Source organism: Microcaecilia unicolor, chromosome 3 (genome assembly GCF_901765095.1).
Source record: "Microcaecilia unicolor chromosome 3, aMicUni1.1, whole genome shotgun sequence".
Classification (NCBI taxonomy): domain Eukaryota; kingdom Metazoa; phylum Chordata; class Amphibia; order Gymnophiona; family Siphonopidae; genus Microcaecilia; species Microcaecilia unicolor.
Genome location: NC_044033.1, coordinates 247063993 through 247081212, shown reverse-complemented (window position 1 = coordinate 247081212; position 17220 = coordinate 247063993). Strand labels below are relative to the sequence as shown.

General features: G+C 41.8%; 1 protein-coding gene across 1 annotated transcript; it reads left to right on the top strand.

Moving 5' to 3' along the window:
- The first annotated feature begins 4404 nt into the window (after nucleotides 1-4404).
- On the top strand, nucleotides 4405-5370 carry LOC115464554 (olfactory receptor 5V1-like). Its single transcript, XM_030194919.1, has one exon. The coding sequence runs from the start codon at nucleotides 4405-4407 to the stop codon at nucleotides 5368-5370; it is 966 nt and encodes a 321-aa protein (XP_030050779.1).
- The last annotated feature ends 11850 nt before the right edge of the window (nucleotides 5371-17220 follow it).

Below are 17220 nucleotides of genomic sequence, written 5' to 3'. Positions count from 1 at the left end.
GATATGCTTTGATGTCCCCATGCATACCTCCTACCCACCCCCATCCTCCCACCCTGTCAGACTGTCATAGTAATGCTTGAATGTTTTCACTTATATACACTGTCAGCTAGCACATTTGCTTATTTCCGATCTGACGAAGAAGGGCAACCTTCAAAAGCTAATCAAGAAATGTATTAAGTTATGTCCAATAAAAAAGGTATCATCTTATTTTCTTTTCCATGTTCTATTTTGTTTGATTTCTATTGATATAGTTTATTTAAGGAAGTGAGTGGATTTGTAGAAATGGATATTCAATGCCACTTATCCAGATAGAAGCAGATGGAGTGCACTCCAGGGCAGTGTTTCCAAAGTTCTGTCTTGGAGAATCCCTTGCCAGTCTGGTTTTCAGGACATCCACAATGAATATGCATGAAAGACATTTGCATATAATGGAGGCAGTATATGCAGCTCAAGTTCATGCATATTTTTTGATACATTTGTACCCCACGCTTTCCCACTCATGGCAGGCTCAATGCAGCTTACATGGGGCAATGGAGGGTTAAGTGACTTGCCCAGAGTCACAGGGAGCTGCCTGTGCCTGAAATGGGAATCGAGCTCAGTTCCTCAGTTCCCCAGGACCAAAGTCCACCACCCTAACCACTAGGCCACTCCTCCACTCCTGAAAACCTGACTGGCAAGGGGTACTCCAGGACTGGACTTGGGAAACACTGCTCTAGGGCATGTGCTGCTAAATTAATCAGGGGTTGCCAGCTGAGAGCACAGCTGTCCCCTGAGGCACAGAGTGCAAAAAAGGAGGCTAGGTCAGTGGGGAGATCTGATCCAGTCTTCAGAAGAGAAAGATCACGAGTGAAGTAGCTGCTAACCAAAGCCAGCCTAACCATCAGGCAAGACTAGGCAGTCACCTAGGGCAACAGCTTCTTGGGAGTAGCACAAAGCAGCTGCAGTCAAAGCACAGCAGCCATACAAACTAAAAAAATCATCAACATATACTTTAAGCTGCATATTTATAGGATGTTTGTGTGATAATCATAATTGTTTAGTTTAATTAGCAAAATCTTTGGGTAGGGGGTTGCAGGCTAGTGGCTTGAAAGTTAATAGGGGGTATAAGACTAAAGGTTCACCTGGGGTGCATATCACCCTTACACCAGCTCTGCTGCTAGTCTACAGTCCTGACAGGGAAAGGATTGGATGCTGGAGAGTGGTAGATCTGGTAAATGCTGGATCTCTGGATAAGATAGGAAGTAGGGCCCAGTCCCTGGATGCATCGTGATCTGCCTAATCCAGAAAGGGGAATACTGAGAACAGAAAGCCATAAGCTATAGAGAGTGAATAAGGATAATCTAAGAGCACTGAGAGACAGCACTGCATAGAAGGAGTGTGAGTGTACACTTGGGCCTACTCTATGTCCTAAAGCTTGAGTATTACAGGAGAGAATATATAGGCTTTTACCAATCTTGAAAGAGAAACAAATGCCATTGCAAAGGGGTGTAACACCTGTCTAATCATTAAAGAAGTATAAAGAAGCATGATAAGAGAGGAGAGAGCACATCTAAAGGACACCACAATTTGTTAATGCTTTGTTTGCATTTTATAACCAGCCATCAAAGGACCTTTTACTGGTCTCTGTGCCTGGTGACAAGGATTTTGAGAAGATTTGTGTTCATTTTTGCCACAGACACTACTAAAATTGGGGTTACCCTCAGCTCCAACTGTCCGAGAAGTCTGTTAGACTTCTATTTTGGGTGCATCACTCTAGGCCAGGGGTTCTGAACCCAGCCCTTGGGACACACCAAGCCACTCTGGTTTTCAAGATATCCATAATGAATTGCATGAGATAGATTTGCATACAATGGAGGCAATGCATGCAAATTTATCTCAGAATGGAACCAATACTAAGTATCCTCTAATCTCTGGTAGTTAAATCAAAACTGGCAAACTGCTGTAACCAGGATATAATAAACCTAATAATAATTTTATTGTTTCTTTTTTAATTTTTTTAAAGAGCACCCTCAGATATTCCCACTATAAAAAGCATAGCAAATTTCAATGATGAAAGAAGTGCTACACCACTAAGCAACAGAAATTTGCTGTGCTTTTTATAGTGGGAATATCTGAGGGTGCTCTTTAAAAAAATTAAAAAAGAAACAATAAAATTATTATTAGGTTTATTATATCCTGGTTACAGCAGTTTGCAAATTCATCTCATGCATATTCATTGTGGGTATCATGAAAACCTGATGGGCTTGGTACACCCCGAGGACTGGGATGAGAAACTCTGCTCTAGGCATTCCTTTCAAACCAGATAAATTCGACAGCAGGAGGAAATGACAAAATGCACTGGACACTTCTGCTGTGCTGTCATAGGCAACAGAAAGAGAACAGATTCAGGTTAAAATCTTCTATGCAACTTTCCAACCACTTACTGTCTTTCAAATTCTCCAGGGTCTACATCCCAAATGCCCTCGAACACACGAAGCTGTCTCTGCCAGCCCCTCGACAGCAGCTCCAGCTTCTTTGAGACATAAAGGAGCTGATGTCACTCCAACATGCTTCAGAATTAGTTCTGAAATTTATTGAAGTTGGGGCTAAATGTTATTCAGATAGTAGTGATATTCGGGTACTTTTAGTCACCTTCTGTCTCATCTGTACTTAAGTAACCTGCACCGAAGCCTTGTACCTTATTCTCTGCAAATCTGTCACCAGCAGAGGTAAGTACAGGGAATCCATGTGGAGGAAACTAGGCAGAGAAATGTGCTCAGTAGTAGGCTGACAATGCAGAAACAATTTCTGTATAGGAAGAAATTAGTGAAAGAAAGGTTTCCTTATAGAATACTAGAATGTTTTTGCTTCATGGAAAAATTTTCAGGCAATTCCTGTTGTAACAAATTTTTGCATATTACATATTTTTGCTGCATCCATGAAACTTCTGATCTCCCCTTGTCTGCGTTTTCAACCCAAGCTGAAATCACAATAGCAGTGAATCAGTCTCTCTGTCTGTCTAGGGCAAGGGTTCTACACCCAATCCTCGGGACACACCTAGCCAGTCAGGTTTTCAGGATATCCACAATTAGGATTATGTTGAAGTTAAAATAAGAAGATAAGTTGAGCTAAATACTTGATTCATTTTATATGAGGAAAGAAATACAAATGAAAATGAAATTATAAAAGCAAAAATTAAAAACTCTACAATGGATTAATGATGATTACATGCTCATCTATTCCAGGCTCAAAAGAAATTAGCCTAGTGGATGATGCATGCGTATATGATGGATCCAATAGTAAATCTGTAACTGCAAATAAAAATGGTTGTTGATAAGCAATCAATTCTTGGCATTAATCAGCAACAATTCAGATTTTTTCATGTATCTTGCTAAACGCTAGTCTATAAAGATCTGTGCACTAAGTGTTTAACTCACAACTCAAAAGGGGGCATGGCGGGACGTGGGCAGATCAGGGGCATTCACCAAAGATGCACTCATTATTACTGAATACTGGAGATCCATGCCTAACTTACGCATCACAGGTTTCAGGTTTCTGGGAACGGTGCCCCTTATAGAATAGTGTGAAGTTCTGGGATCTGTAGTCAATTTTGGGCATGAGGAGTTAAACCAACTGAAACCAGGTGTAAATCCTGGCACACAAGTTGGGCACAGATCTGTAGAATTTTCCTTTTCATGACAATTTTTTGAGCTTACGTTTTAGGCTCCTGTATGAAAACTTAAATTGCTAAAAATAGAGTTGCCAACCAACAGCTAGTTTTGTTTGTGATTTTTAAGGGCTGAACTTGCGTTCACCATAGTCACTCACTCCACTCTTACTATCTATGACCTGATGTAGAATGGATAACTCTCAAAAACTTGTCAAAGATACATTAAGGGGTCCTTTTACTAAGGTGTGCTGAAAAATGGCTTGCGGTAGTACAGACGCAAGTTTTGGGCACACACAGAATTATTTTTTAGCGCACCTACAAAAACTGCCTTTTTAAAATTTTTGCCAAAAATGGATGTGTGGCAAAATGAAAATTGCTGCGCGTCCATTTTGGGTCTGAGACCTTACCACAAGCCATTGACCTAGTGGTAAGGTCTCACTTGATAACCGGGCGGTAATGATCTACGAGCGTCAAATTCCACTTGATGCACGTATCTGCCGTGCGTCAGAAAATAAAAAATATTTTTCAGATGCGCGTGGCGGACACGTGCCAAAATTGAAATGACTGCAAGGGCTATGCAGTAACCAGGCAGTAACTCCAATTTGGCGCATGTTGGGCACACGTAGGCACCTACTCGGCTTAGTAAAAGGGCCCCCGAGTTTGTGCAATAAAAAGGTATCACCTAGAACTTGGTTATTGACCCTATGGCATCTTTCTTTCTTGCATAGGTACAATATCAAAATTCCCATACAGAGATGGAAAACCAGACTCTTGTGAAAGAGTTTCTTCTCTTGGAATTCTCAAACCTTCCAGAGCTACAGCTTGCTCTTTTCTATATGTTTCTTTCACTTTATGTCTTGACGCTGACCGGGAATGTCCTGATTATCATCGTAACCAGGGTCAATCCTCAGCTGGATGTACCCATGTACTTTTTTCTCAGCTGTCTCTCCTTCCTGGAGATCTGTTATACATCTGTCACCATCCCTAAGATGTTGATAAACTTTCTTCTGAAGACCAATGCCATCTCCTTTCCAGAATGTGCCATTCAGCTGTACTTCTTTATTGCCCTGGGGAGTATTGAATGCACTCTTCTTGCTGTGATGGCATATGATCGTTATGTGGCTGTGTGCAATCCCTTGTGTTACCCCATTGTCATGAACAAGGCTGTCTGTGTACGACTGGTAGTCGCTTGCTGGTTGAGTGGCTTCTTTAACTCAGCAATCCACACTGTCATGACATTCCGTCTCCCTTTCTGCTCCTCCAAACAGATCCAGCAGTTCTTCTGTGACATCCCGCCACTGCTGAAACTGGCATGCATAGACACTTGGGCCAATGAGGTAGTGCTGTTTACTGTAGGTGGCTTCTATGGAATGGGCTCTTTCCTACTGACCCTTATTTCATATATTCATATCATCTTGGCCATATTGAAGATTCGCTCTTCGATAAGTAGACACAAGACCTTCTCCACTTGCACTTCCCACCTCATTGTTGTAGTCTTGTTCTTTGGATCTTCATTCTTGATGTACCTACAACCCACCTCAAAGCATTCACTGGATTGGGAGAGTCTGGTCCCTGTGTTCTATGCCATTGTGACTCCAACACTGAACCCAATCATCTACAGCTTGAGGAACAAAGAGGTGAAGGAGGCCCTGCAAAAAATCATAGGCAGAAAAGTGATTTTGAATAAAAAATCTCAGTTTCAGAAAACAAAGTTTAGATGATCAACCCAAGAGTATACAGCACTAATTCTATAACTGAGACTTCTATTTATGCACTACTTACACATGGAAATGTACAGAATACCAGAATTTACAAGTCCATAGTATTTACAAGCAGGAGTGTGTGTGTATATATATATATATATATATATATATATATATATATATATATATACCAATTTACTTTTCAAAACTCAACACCAAACCCATCTATATAATAATTGGTAACTGCTTCCCTGGATGGCTGGGTTCGTAACACCATGCTGATGTCAGCTCACCTCCAGCGTTCCCTTCTCTCTCAGTGTCCCACCCTCGCGGAAAGATGAAATGACATCAGAGGAGGGCAGGACACTGAAAGGGAAGACTGGAGGCAACACGAGCCCAGCCTGCCACCACTGGGACCTCAGGTAAGATGAACGGCTTAAAGGCAGGGCAGCAGGAAGGACAGAGTCACTGGCCATGGAGGGGAGGGGAGGGGAGGATCACTGGACATGGGATGGGAGGGGAAGGCAGGGCAGAGGAGAATTGTGGAACACAGAGGGGAGGCCAGAATCGCGGAACATGGAGGGGAGGACAGGGCAGAGGAGAATCGCTGGACATGGAAGGGAGACCAGAATCGCCGGACATGGAGGGGATGGGAGGGGAGGGAAGAATCGCTGAACATGGAGGGGAGGGCAGGGGAGAGAGGAGAAATCGCTTAGAGGAGAGCCTTCCTAGCACCCATTTCATTTTTCACGAAACAGGCTTTGTTGCTTGTATATTATATTTCACTCAAGGTGCCTATTAAAAGCAAGTCTCTCAATAGACATTATTATGGACTTTGGCAGCGACTCATTTCACATAAGGACATAGTCTTATGGTTCGCTGATCTCTTCATTGGTTCAGCTTACTATTGTTTTAGCTTTTTGCTTAAATAAAATTTTTATTATTGTTGCCCCCATTCTGAATCTAAAACTTTACAAATTCAACACATCTTTTGTATGCTATGAACTGCTAACAGGACCCTAGTGTCTATACTGAAGTCACCATATAAAGAATCTAGCCAAGTATTGGCAAAGAACGTACAGACTGGTTTTCCTCTGTGTGCTTTCTCATTTGCAAGCATCCTAGTGCTGTTATTTTTGGTATTAATTTACATTATTCTCATTATTGACTTCTCAGGTTAACACCCTGCAAAATAGACAAAAGTTTCATTGATCTCCTTAATTTAAGAGCTTAAAGGGTGGATGGCAACAGGTGAAAATTTAGAGCGGGAAAAAAATTAGGACATTATTAATCCAGGCAAATGAATGGCAGGCCTACATTTATAAACCTAACTTTTAAGCTCCTAAATTAAGAATTTTGAGCTGAAAATTTAGGCTTCTAATTTTGGCTGAAAATAGAATACTACTACTACTACTTATCATTTCTATAGCGCTACAAGGCATACGCAGCGCTGTACACCATACACAAAAAAGACAGTCCCTGCTCAAAGAGCTTACAATCAAGATAAGACAGGCAGACAGACAGAACAATTAAGGGTAAGGGAATAAAGAGGTGAGGATAAAAGGACAGGGCAAGTGAGCAGTGGTTAGGAGTCAAAAGCAGTGGTAAAGAGGTGGGCTTTAAGTTTGGACTTGAAAACAGCCAAAGATGGGACTAGACGTACAGGCTCAGGAAGTCTATTCCAGGTGTGAGGTGCCGCAATATAAAAGGAACGGAGTCTGGAATTAGCAGTAGAGGAGAAGGGGACAGATAAGAGAGATTTATCAAAAGAACAGAGTACCCGAGGGGGGGCCTAGGGAGATACAAGAGTGGAGAAGTACTGGGGAGCGGCAGAGTGAATGCACTTATAGGTCAATAAGGGAAGTTTGAATTGAATGCAGAAACGGATAGGGAGCCATTGAAGTGACTTAAGGAGAGGGCTAATGTGAGCATAGCAACTTTGGTGGAAAATGAGTCGCACAGCAGAGTTTTGGACTGATTGAAGAGGAGAGAGATGGCTAAGAGGGAGGCCGGTGAGAAGCAGGTTACAATAATCAAAACGAGAGGTGATAAGAGTGTGGATAAGGGTTCTGGTAGAGTGCTCAGAGATGAAGGGACAGATTTTGCTGATGTTATAGAGAAAGAAACGACAGGTTTTGGCAGTCTGCTGAATGTGAACAGAGAAGGAGAGAGAGGAGTCAAAGATGACCCCAAGGTTACGAGCAGATGAGACAGGGAGACTAATATGCTCATTTTCAAAGCACTTAGCCTCCCAAAGTTCCATAGAAACCTTTGGAACTTAGCCTCCCAAAGTGCTTTGAAAATATGCCTCTAAGAGTGCCATCCACAGAAATAGAGAAAGGGGGGAGAGGAGAGGTAGGTTTAGGGGGAAAGATGAGAAGCTCGGTTTTGGCCATGTTAAGTTTCAGATGACGTTGAGACATCCAGGCAGCGATATAAGATAGGCAGGCTGAAACATTGGTCTGGATGCTGGTTGAGATTTCGGGGGTAGAGAGGTAGATTTGGGAGTCATCAGCATAGTGATGGTATTGAAAGCCATGGGATGATATCAGAGAGCCAAGGGAAGAAGTGTAGATGGAGAACAGGAGAGGACTGAGAACAGAACCCTGAGGTAAACCAATTGGTAGAGGGATAGAAGTGGAAGAGGATCCACCAGAGTGTACACTAAAGGTGCGAAGCGAGAGGTAGGAGGAGAACCAGGAAAGAACAGAGCCCTGGAATCCAAATGAAGACAGCGTATCAAGGAGTAGGCTGTGATCAACAGTGTCAAAAGCGGCGGATAGATCGAGAAGGATAAGGATAGAATAGAGACCTTTGGATTTGGCCAGGAACAGGTCATTGGAAACTTTTCTAAGTGCAGTTTCAGTTGAATGAAGAGGGCGAAAGTCAGATTGGAGTGGGTCAAGAACAGCTTGAGATGAGAGAAAGTCAAGACAGCGGCGGTGAACGGCACATTCAAGTAACTTGGAAAGGAAGGGGAGGAGGGAGATGGGTCGATAGTTGGAAGGACAGGTAGGGTCAAGTGAAGGCTTCTTCAGGAGTGGTGTGACCACAGCATGTTTGAAGACATCAGGAACAGTCGCAGTGGAAAGAGAGAGATTGAGGATATGACAGATAAAAGGGGTGAGAGTAGGAGAGATGGTGTTAAGAAGGTGGGTAGGAATGGGATCAGAGGAACAGGTAGTTTGTTTTGAGGAGGAGAGAAGATGTGATGTTTCTTCATCAGTGACTTCAGGAAAGGAGGAAAAGGACGGAGGGGTTAAAGAAATAGGGGAACGGACAAGGGGAGGGAGAAGTGGGGGTGGTTTGGTAGAGAATTTGAGGTTTATCTTCTGAACATTGTCATGGAAGAACTCAGCTAGGGTCTGGGGAGATAGTGAGGAGGGAGTTGGGGTGGAGGCACCTTGAGGAGAGAGTTTAGTGTGGCGAAGAGAAGTCGAGGGTTTGAGCTGAGCGAATTAGTCAGCTGGATGTAGTAATCCTGTTTGGCAAGCAAGAGAGCAGATTGGAAGGAGGTCAACATGAACTTGAAGTGTGTGAAGTCAGCAAGGGCACAAGAATTCAGCCAGAGGTGTTCGGCGGAATGGGTACAGGAACGTAGGTAGCGGATTTTAGGGGTCAGCCATGGCTGGGGTTTGGTACATCTTATAGGACGGGGCATGAGAGGTGCAAGAGTGTCTAAGGCAAAGGATAAAATAGTATTGTAGGAAGAGACGGCATCATTGATAGATTTGGATGGTGCAGTGGTAGAGAAGAGGTTTGAGAAGCGATGCTGAAGGAAAGGATAATGAATTTCCTGGAAGCCAATAAGTTGCAAGATCCAAGACAACATGGTTTTACCAAAGGGAAATCATGTCAAACGAATCTCATTGAATTCTTTGATTGGGTGACAGGAGAATTAAACCAGGGACGAGCTATAGACATAATCTACTTAGATTTCAGCAAAGCTTTTGACACGGTTCCCCACAGGAGGCTCTTAAATAAACTGGATGGGCTGAAGATAGGACCCAAAGTGGTGAACTGGATTAGGAACTGGTTGACGGACAGACACCAGAAGGTGGTGGTTAATGGAATTCGCTCGGAGGAGGGAAAAGTGAGTAGTGGAGTGCCTCAAGGATCGGTGCTGGGGCCGATTCTGTTCAATATATTTGTGAGTGACATTGCCGAAGGGTTAGAAGGTAAAGTTTGCCTATTTGTGGACGATACTAAGATTTGTAACAGAGTGGACACCCAGGAGGGAGTGGAAAACATGAAAAAGGATCTGCGGAAGCTTGAAGAATGGTCTAAAGGTTTGGCAATTAAAATTCAATGCGAAAAAATGCAAAGTGATGCACTTAGGGAAGAGAAATCCACGGGAGACGTATGTGTTAAGCGGTGAGAGTCTGATAGGTACGGATGGGGAGAGGGATCTTGGGGTGATAGTATCTGAGGATCTGAAGGTGACAAAACAGTGTGACAAGGTGGTGGCCATAGCGAGAAGGTTGCTAGGCTGTATAGAGAGAGGTGTGACCAGCAGAAGAAAGGAGGTGTTGATGCCCCTGTACAAGTCATTGGAGAGGCCCCACCTGGAGTATTGTGTTCAGTTTTGGAAGCCGTATCTTGCGAAGGATGTAAAAAGAATTGAAGCAGTGCAAAGGAAAGCTACGAGAATGGTATGGGATTTGCGTCACAAGACGTATGAGGGGAGACTTGCGGACCTGAACATGTACACTCTGGAGGAAAGGAGAAACAGGGGTGATATGATACAGACGTTCAAATATTTGAAAGGTATTAATCCGCAAATGAATCTTTTCCGGAGATGCAAAGGCGGTAGTCGAGAGGACATGAAATGAGATTGAAGGGGGGCAGACTCAGGAAAAATGTCAGGAAGTACTTTTTCACGGAGAGAGTGGTGGATACTTGGAGAACTCTTTTATTGATAAAATGGATAACAAGAATAATAACAGTAGTATCAAAAAATTACATCACAAGAGTATCAACATATGTACATATATACAACCCCCCACCACCCAATCCCTCCCCTCCCCCACCCAAATAAAACCCTAACCCCACCAAACAAATTATTTATGGTGGTTTTAACCTTACGTGTTTCCACCACCAAGCAGCAGCACCAACCCCCAACCTCACCCGCTCCCACCTTTCCACCTCCTGGACTGCCCTAACCACATCCCAACTAACCCGCTCCATAGACCTATATTCCTGGTGCAGGAAGACCCCATAATGCGCCATCCAGAGGTGGAACCTGATGACAACCGAGATTAGGAACCCTGTTACTGACTCTAACTGCCCATGACCTTGCATCCTCCCATACACCCAGTCGGCATAGGTATACTGCCGAAAGAAAGGTATATTCAATAAGGAGGCTACCCGGGCAGCTACTGCCACGGAAAAAGGACAGAACCTCAAAAAATGGTCCATTGTTTCTTCCCGTCTTATGCATTCCCCCCTCGGACAGTCCCGCTCCTGTGCTTTCCTGTACTTAAGATTGCCTCGTACATACAGCTTCCCATGAAAGGACAGCCACGCAATGTCCTTGTACTTCTGAGGGATCCATTCTGATGTTATCAACTGCAAGCCCTGCCGAACAACCGGCCCAGGAGCATCCCTGAGTGCCAACTGTGCTGCAAACCTCTGCGCACGCACCCTCTCCATCCACACCCCCCTTTTCCCTGCTTTAATTTCCTCTGCCAGAATCCCCCACAACCTTACTAACTTGGTCATGGTCCTATAGTAACTCACCCCCTCTGGGGCCCCCTTCCTTAAGGCCACCACCCTCCCCCCACCCAACCAAGGAACCCAAAATCTTCCCCACCACTGGAGAATGCTGGACGCCCACCCCGGGGGCCACTACCCACTGCTCGTCCCAAATTAAATTGGAGGAAAATCAAGCTAAAGAAAAGCACCAGATTAACCATCCCTACTCCCCCTTCCTTCCTAGTCAGGTATGTGATGTTCCGTTTTACCGGGTTCAGCCAATTACCCCACAACATCTGAAAAAACACGCTGTAAAGTGCAGTGTAACATTTCTCAGGCAATAAACAAATGTAACTAAGAAACAAAAAAACTGGCACTATGTGGGATTTAATCAGCTGAACCCGGTCCGTCATCTGCATCTTCCAACCCTTCCACCTTTCTACCCTTACCCTGCCTTCCTGAATTTTCTGCTCCCAATTCCTTAAGGCATAATCCCCCAACCCAAAGTGAACCCCCAACACCCGCAACTCCTTCCCTGTATGTGTGGGAATGCTCCCCCTAATTCAAAACCCAACCCTGCAGGTCCTACCCACAAACTGTTACTTTTCCCGTGATTTACCTGTGACCCGCTTGCCTGTGAATATTATACAATCATTCCCTTTAACTGCTCCCCTTCTTCCCTATCCGCTACCCACACCGTGACATCATCCGCATACGCTACCACCCGTAAATCCTTCCTCGTGCTCACCTCCACCCCCCGAAGTCCCGCTTCCCCACCCTGCTCCAAACGCCTGATAAACGGATCAATTGCAAATACATATAGCAAGGGGCTCAAGGGACACCCCTGCTGAACCCCAGCCGTCACCTCAAACCCCTTGCCTTTCCATCCGTTTACCAGAGCAAAGCACTGAGCCTTAGTGTACAACACCTGGATTTGTGCCACCCATCCCCTCGGAAAACCATAGTAGAGCAAAACTTCCCATAGGAATTTCCACTGGACCCTGTCAAAAGCTTTTTCCTGATCCAGGGCGACCATCAACCTCCCCTCCCCATCTACCCGGCTATGCTCAAAGCCCTCCCGAACCCATGCTGCTGCCTCAAGTACCCCCCTTCCCGACACCCCGCAACTTTGCGAGGGAGCCAACAATTAAATTTAATTTTTAACTATATTTCTTAGAAAATTTCATTTTCGAATTTTCACTTATCAATTTCAAGGAGCTTATTCATTCTTTTGTTAGTAACTTTTATTTACATTCACTTTTCATGGACCTTTTAAATTAAATATTAGAGTTGTATTTATCCCAATAACTTTTCATCTTATTTATTTTTATGTAATTTATCTAATGACATTATTTACATATAACCTTTTTTCAGTCATAATTCCTTTATACAACTTTTGTTTGTACTCTATTAGTTAATATAGCGTTCAAAATTCGACAATAACACATGCCAAATTGTTTAGAACATCACTCGATTAAATATTTGGACATTATTTCTTTAAATCATTTTATCAATTTATTAGTCTATTGAGTTCTTCAAAGTCCTTTTCTTTTCTCAATTAATTAATTAAGTTTCTATTCTCAAAAATTATGCGGTATACTAATCATTTTACTCGTTTCATTCACTCATCTCCATAGTAATTGTATTATGTAACTGTCATTTTCTTTCTATTGGCTAATACATGTGCTAATCTTTATTTTGAAAATTGAGATACCCTATCAACAGGTCCCACATTACATCATAGCGCTATTTAAATAAAATTTCGTTTTGGCGCCCTTTCTATCATTATTTTGAAACCAAACCCGTTGATACGAGGCTACACTGTTTTTCTCAGCCCAGGTAAGATATCGCTCTTTTCTTTGACTTTATTTAGCTTATTATGTTTATTCGAAAAATACTGATGTATATATAGCTGGTTTTCATTTTGACTATATAACAGCTTTACTATCGATATGCTCTTTTTGACAGTATTTTATGCGTCCCTAAACGTACGGTACATCCACATATACATATCCTATATATTAGTAAAGAGGGCTCTTAGACGTCTAGTTTTTTATCATTCTACCAAACTAAATAAGACGATGAATACAAGTATATTTTTCTTGGTTGTTCTTTTTCTGGCTAACATCTCTGGCGCTTCTACCGTTAGAGATTTGATGATACAATCACTATATATTATTCAAAAAAATTTTTTCAGTCCTTACTATTATTCCTTTATACAATTTTTATTTTGCATTCTATTAGTTAATATATTGTTCAAAATTCGGCATCAACATATGATCATTGTTTAAAACATCATTGGATTAAATTTTTGGTTATTACCCCTTTGAACACTTTTTTCGAATATAAAATGATCATTGTTTAAAACATCATTGGATTAAATAATTGGTTATTACCCCTTTGATCATTTTTTTCTAATATAAATTTATCAGTTTATTAGTCTATTGAGTTCTTTACAGTTATTTTCTAAATCCATTAATTAAGTTTTAATTTTATTTTCAAAAATCGTCTTTCATTTAATTAAATAATTATGTGATATACTTATCACTTTACACTCTCATTCGTTTGATTCACTTATCTCCATAGTAATTATCTAGTGTAACTGTCATTTTCTTTCTATTGGCTAATATATGTGACAATCTTTATTTTGAAATTTGAGATATCCTATCAACGGGTCCCACGTTTCATCATAACGTTATTTAAATTATTCTTTGGCGCCTTTTCTATTACTATTTCAAACTAAACCCGTTGATACAGAGTTACACTCTTTTTCTCATTCAAGGTAAGGTATCGTTCTATTTTTATTTAGATTAATATGTTTACTCGATAAAAAACTACTGATGTATATGCAGCTGGTTACCATTTTGACTATATTACAGCTTCATTATCGATATGTTATTTTTGATAGGAATTTGGGTGTCCCTATACGTATGGTACATACACATACACATATTTATTTATATCCTATATATTAGCAAATGAGTGCATTTAGATATTTACTATGATTGATTGATATAATACGATGGGTACAAGTATACTTTTCTTAGCTGTTCAATTTTTTGACTAACACTTCTGGCGCTTTTATCGTTCAGGGATGTACACATACACACATACCCCATGCGTTAGTATACTTTGTAATTTAAGATATATTACAATTTGATATACACAGCCTTCTTTTTTTCGATCTTTTGTGTGAAGTGCAAGTATAGACCTTTTTGTCTTCTATTTCCTGAAGGTTAGGTGTTCCATGGTTATTTTTGAAAAAGCACGGACATTTTGGAAACATATGTTCATATCTTTAACTTTTGAATTCAATGATGGTGTACCTATATGTTATTTACATTATTATTTAATATGATTTATTATTTTTTAACAATTTATTTTATCATGATACGGATATTCATATAGATATGTCAGTTATTAAATAATTTTACAAATAAAAATAACTTTTTATTATACTGGTCTTTAAACGTTTTAATACAACTCATTATTATGATTTTGATTCTTACTGTTCGCCATACTTAATAATTTCTGATTATCCACAATTCTTATAGAGACTACATTTTTACAAGCTCCCTTTGTCTGTCAGTATATTTCCCGTGCTACTACTGATTGGTATGTTTAATTGATTTCTTTTCATTTAATATACATGTATTGAGAAAATATCTGCTGCAAACTTCATTTTATATGTTATTTATTTATTTCTCATTTAATGTATTATTACCTTTTCTTAAATAAATGATATTAGTGTTTTCTATTAAATTCATGACATTTATATGTAGACTTCTGTTCTTCTATTTATAGACATCCGTTTTGTCATATATCATACAAAATTATTCTCATACAGATTCTTTTTCATATTTATGTTTAATATAATTATTTTAATACATAATATTTGTAGAAACAAGTTTTATTATATATATCAATTCAAATTTATATAATCGGTTTACCTTTTGCTTCTTATGATGGTCATCTGATGATATAATAATAATATGTGCATCGATTCAGTTGACATTTCAAATTTTTAATTTTTAATTATTACATGTTTGGTATATATGGTGTGTTTTTAGATTTCTATAATTGTTGTAATGTATTTGCTTTCATGTTATTTAGCCATATATATGTTTGATTGTTATCTTTTAGACCCCTGATGAAGGTTTTTTTAAAAACCGAAACACGGACCGTGTTGGGTCCTCAATAAAGTTTTTCGGAGCATTTCACCTCTTTTCTTGGTTTGATCTCTTGGAATTGTATTTCCACTCGTTTTTTTCTTGTGTCATTCTTTTTAAAAGCATATGGGCAAAGACTTTGCGGTCACTGTTTAACAGTGCTATGGGCCTCCAGTTTGTCAGGAGCCCTGGAGCTTTCCCTTTACTGAGGAGAGTTAAAGCTGCCTCTCCCAGGGATGCTGGCAAAGAACCCTGTTGCCTTGCCACCTCCCAAATATCTAACAAAATCGGAGCTACCAAGTTTTTGAACTTCTGGTAAAACTCCGCTGGGAGCCCATCCGGCCCCGGTGCGGTCTTTCTCCTCAAGGCCCCTATGGCCTCTTCTACCTCCTGCAAGGTCCATGGTTGTTCTAGGACCTGAAGATGGGCCCCCCTTTTCCCCACCCCCAGAGTGTCCTTGATATATGTCCCCATTCTATCCTTATCTAAATGCCTATCTGAAAAAAAATCCTCAAAGTGCTCTCCCACCACCCTCAGAATTCCTTCCCTTGAATCCCTCACCACTCCTGTTACGTCCTGCAGACTACTCACCATCCTTCGCTCCCTTCTCTCTTTGCAGCATTCAAAGGGATCTGGGCTCACTAACTTCCCGAAATCCCTCTCGTACTTCAGCGAGGAATACCTATTGTACTGCACCTTTTCTAACTCTGCTTGTAGGGTGTCAATGTCCTCCCTTCTCCCTCCCTGAGAGATCAAATAGTCTCTCTGTTTTTTAATCGCCACCCCCAGCCAGGTCATCTCCCTTCCCTTCCCTTCCTTCTGGCTTGCTGTATGAAGAAAAACCTGGTGTGCCGTTTTACCACCTCCCACCATTCCCCTGGCGAGGAGAAGAGACCTTGGATCGATATTTGATCTTCAATAAATTCTTGATACTCTTTATGTACCGTTTCCTCCTCTAACCATCTCAGGTTGAGTCTCCAGAGACCCCGTCCCGGCCTGTGAGCCCCTAGCCCTCCAACTGCTATCAATACTAATGTGGTCAGAAAATTCCACCTCCACCAAATGGGGCCCCTGCCCACAGGCCCCCTTCCGTACTAAGAACCTATCTATCCTACTCCTGCAAACCCCCCTAGTGAATGTAAACCCTTCCCTGTCTGCTAAGTGTTCTATATGCACATCCACCAATCCCGCTCCCTTCATGATACCCCCCAACCGTACCCCATCATATCTTACCTGTGCCGCCTTCCCCCCACTATCCTGATTCCGCAAGATCGTATTAAAATCTCCCCCCCCCCCATACCACCTGCCGAGACGTGTACAAATATGGCTTAATTTTCCCAAACAACAAGGTGCGCCCTCTTTTACTCTGCGGCCCATAAATGCTAACTATCCGTACCGCCACCCCATGTAACAATGCATCCACCACCAAACACCTCCCTCTGCCTAATTCTACCACCCTCTGTATTACTACCCTATGTGTTTTGAAAAGAATACCAACTCCCCCATATCTTTCCCCTGCTAATCCCCAAATGGAGGGCCCCCATCTCTAGGCCCACTGTGCACGCCTGACTGCATCCATCGTCTGCAACCTTGTTTCTTGCAGCACAAAACAATCTGCAGCGATCTTAGAGAGGCCATCAAAGGCCACTACTTGCACCCTCTGGGAGGCAACACTTGCCACATTTAGCGTGGCAAAGAACAACAGAATTCCTGCCATCATTCAAGGTTATGGCTCCTCTGTACCACCCCGTCCTGTCCTCTTCCCTCCGTCCCAACCCATACTCCGCCGCCTGCCCCCCATCATCCGTTTCCATTTCTTCCTCTGCCCAATCTCGAACTCCAAATTCAAATTGTGGCATGGTCCTTGCTACCACATTTGGCACACTGCAGTACCGGGCAGGACATGCTAAAATGCCTAAAGGACCCACATTTAAAACACTGTCGTGGCTGCCCCTTATAGAAACACAGGATACGGTCCCTTCCTATAAATGCTGCCGAGGGGATA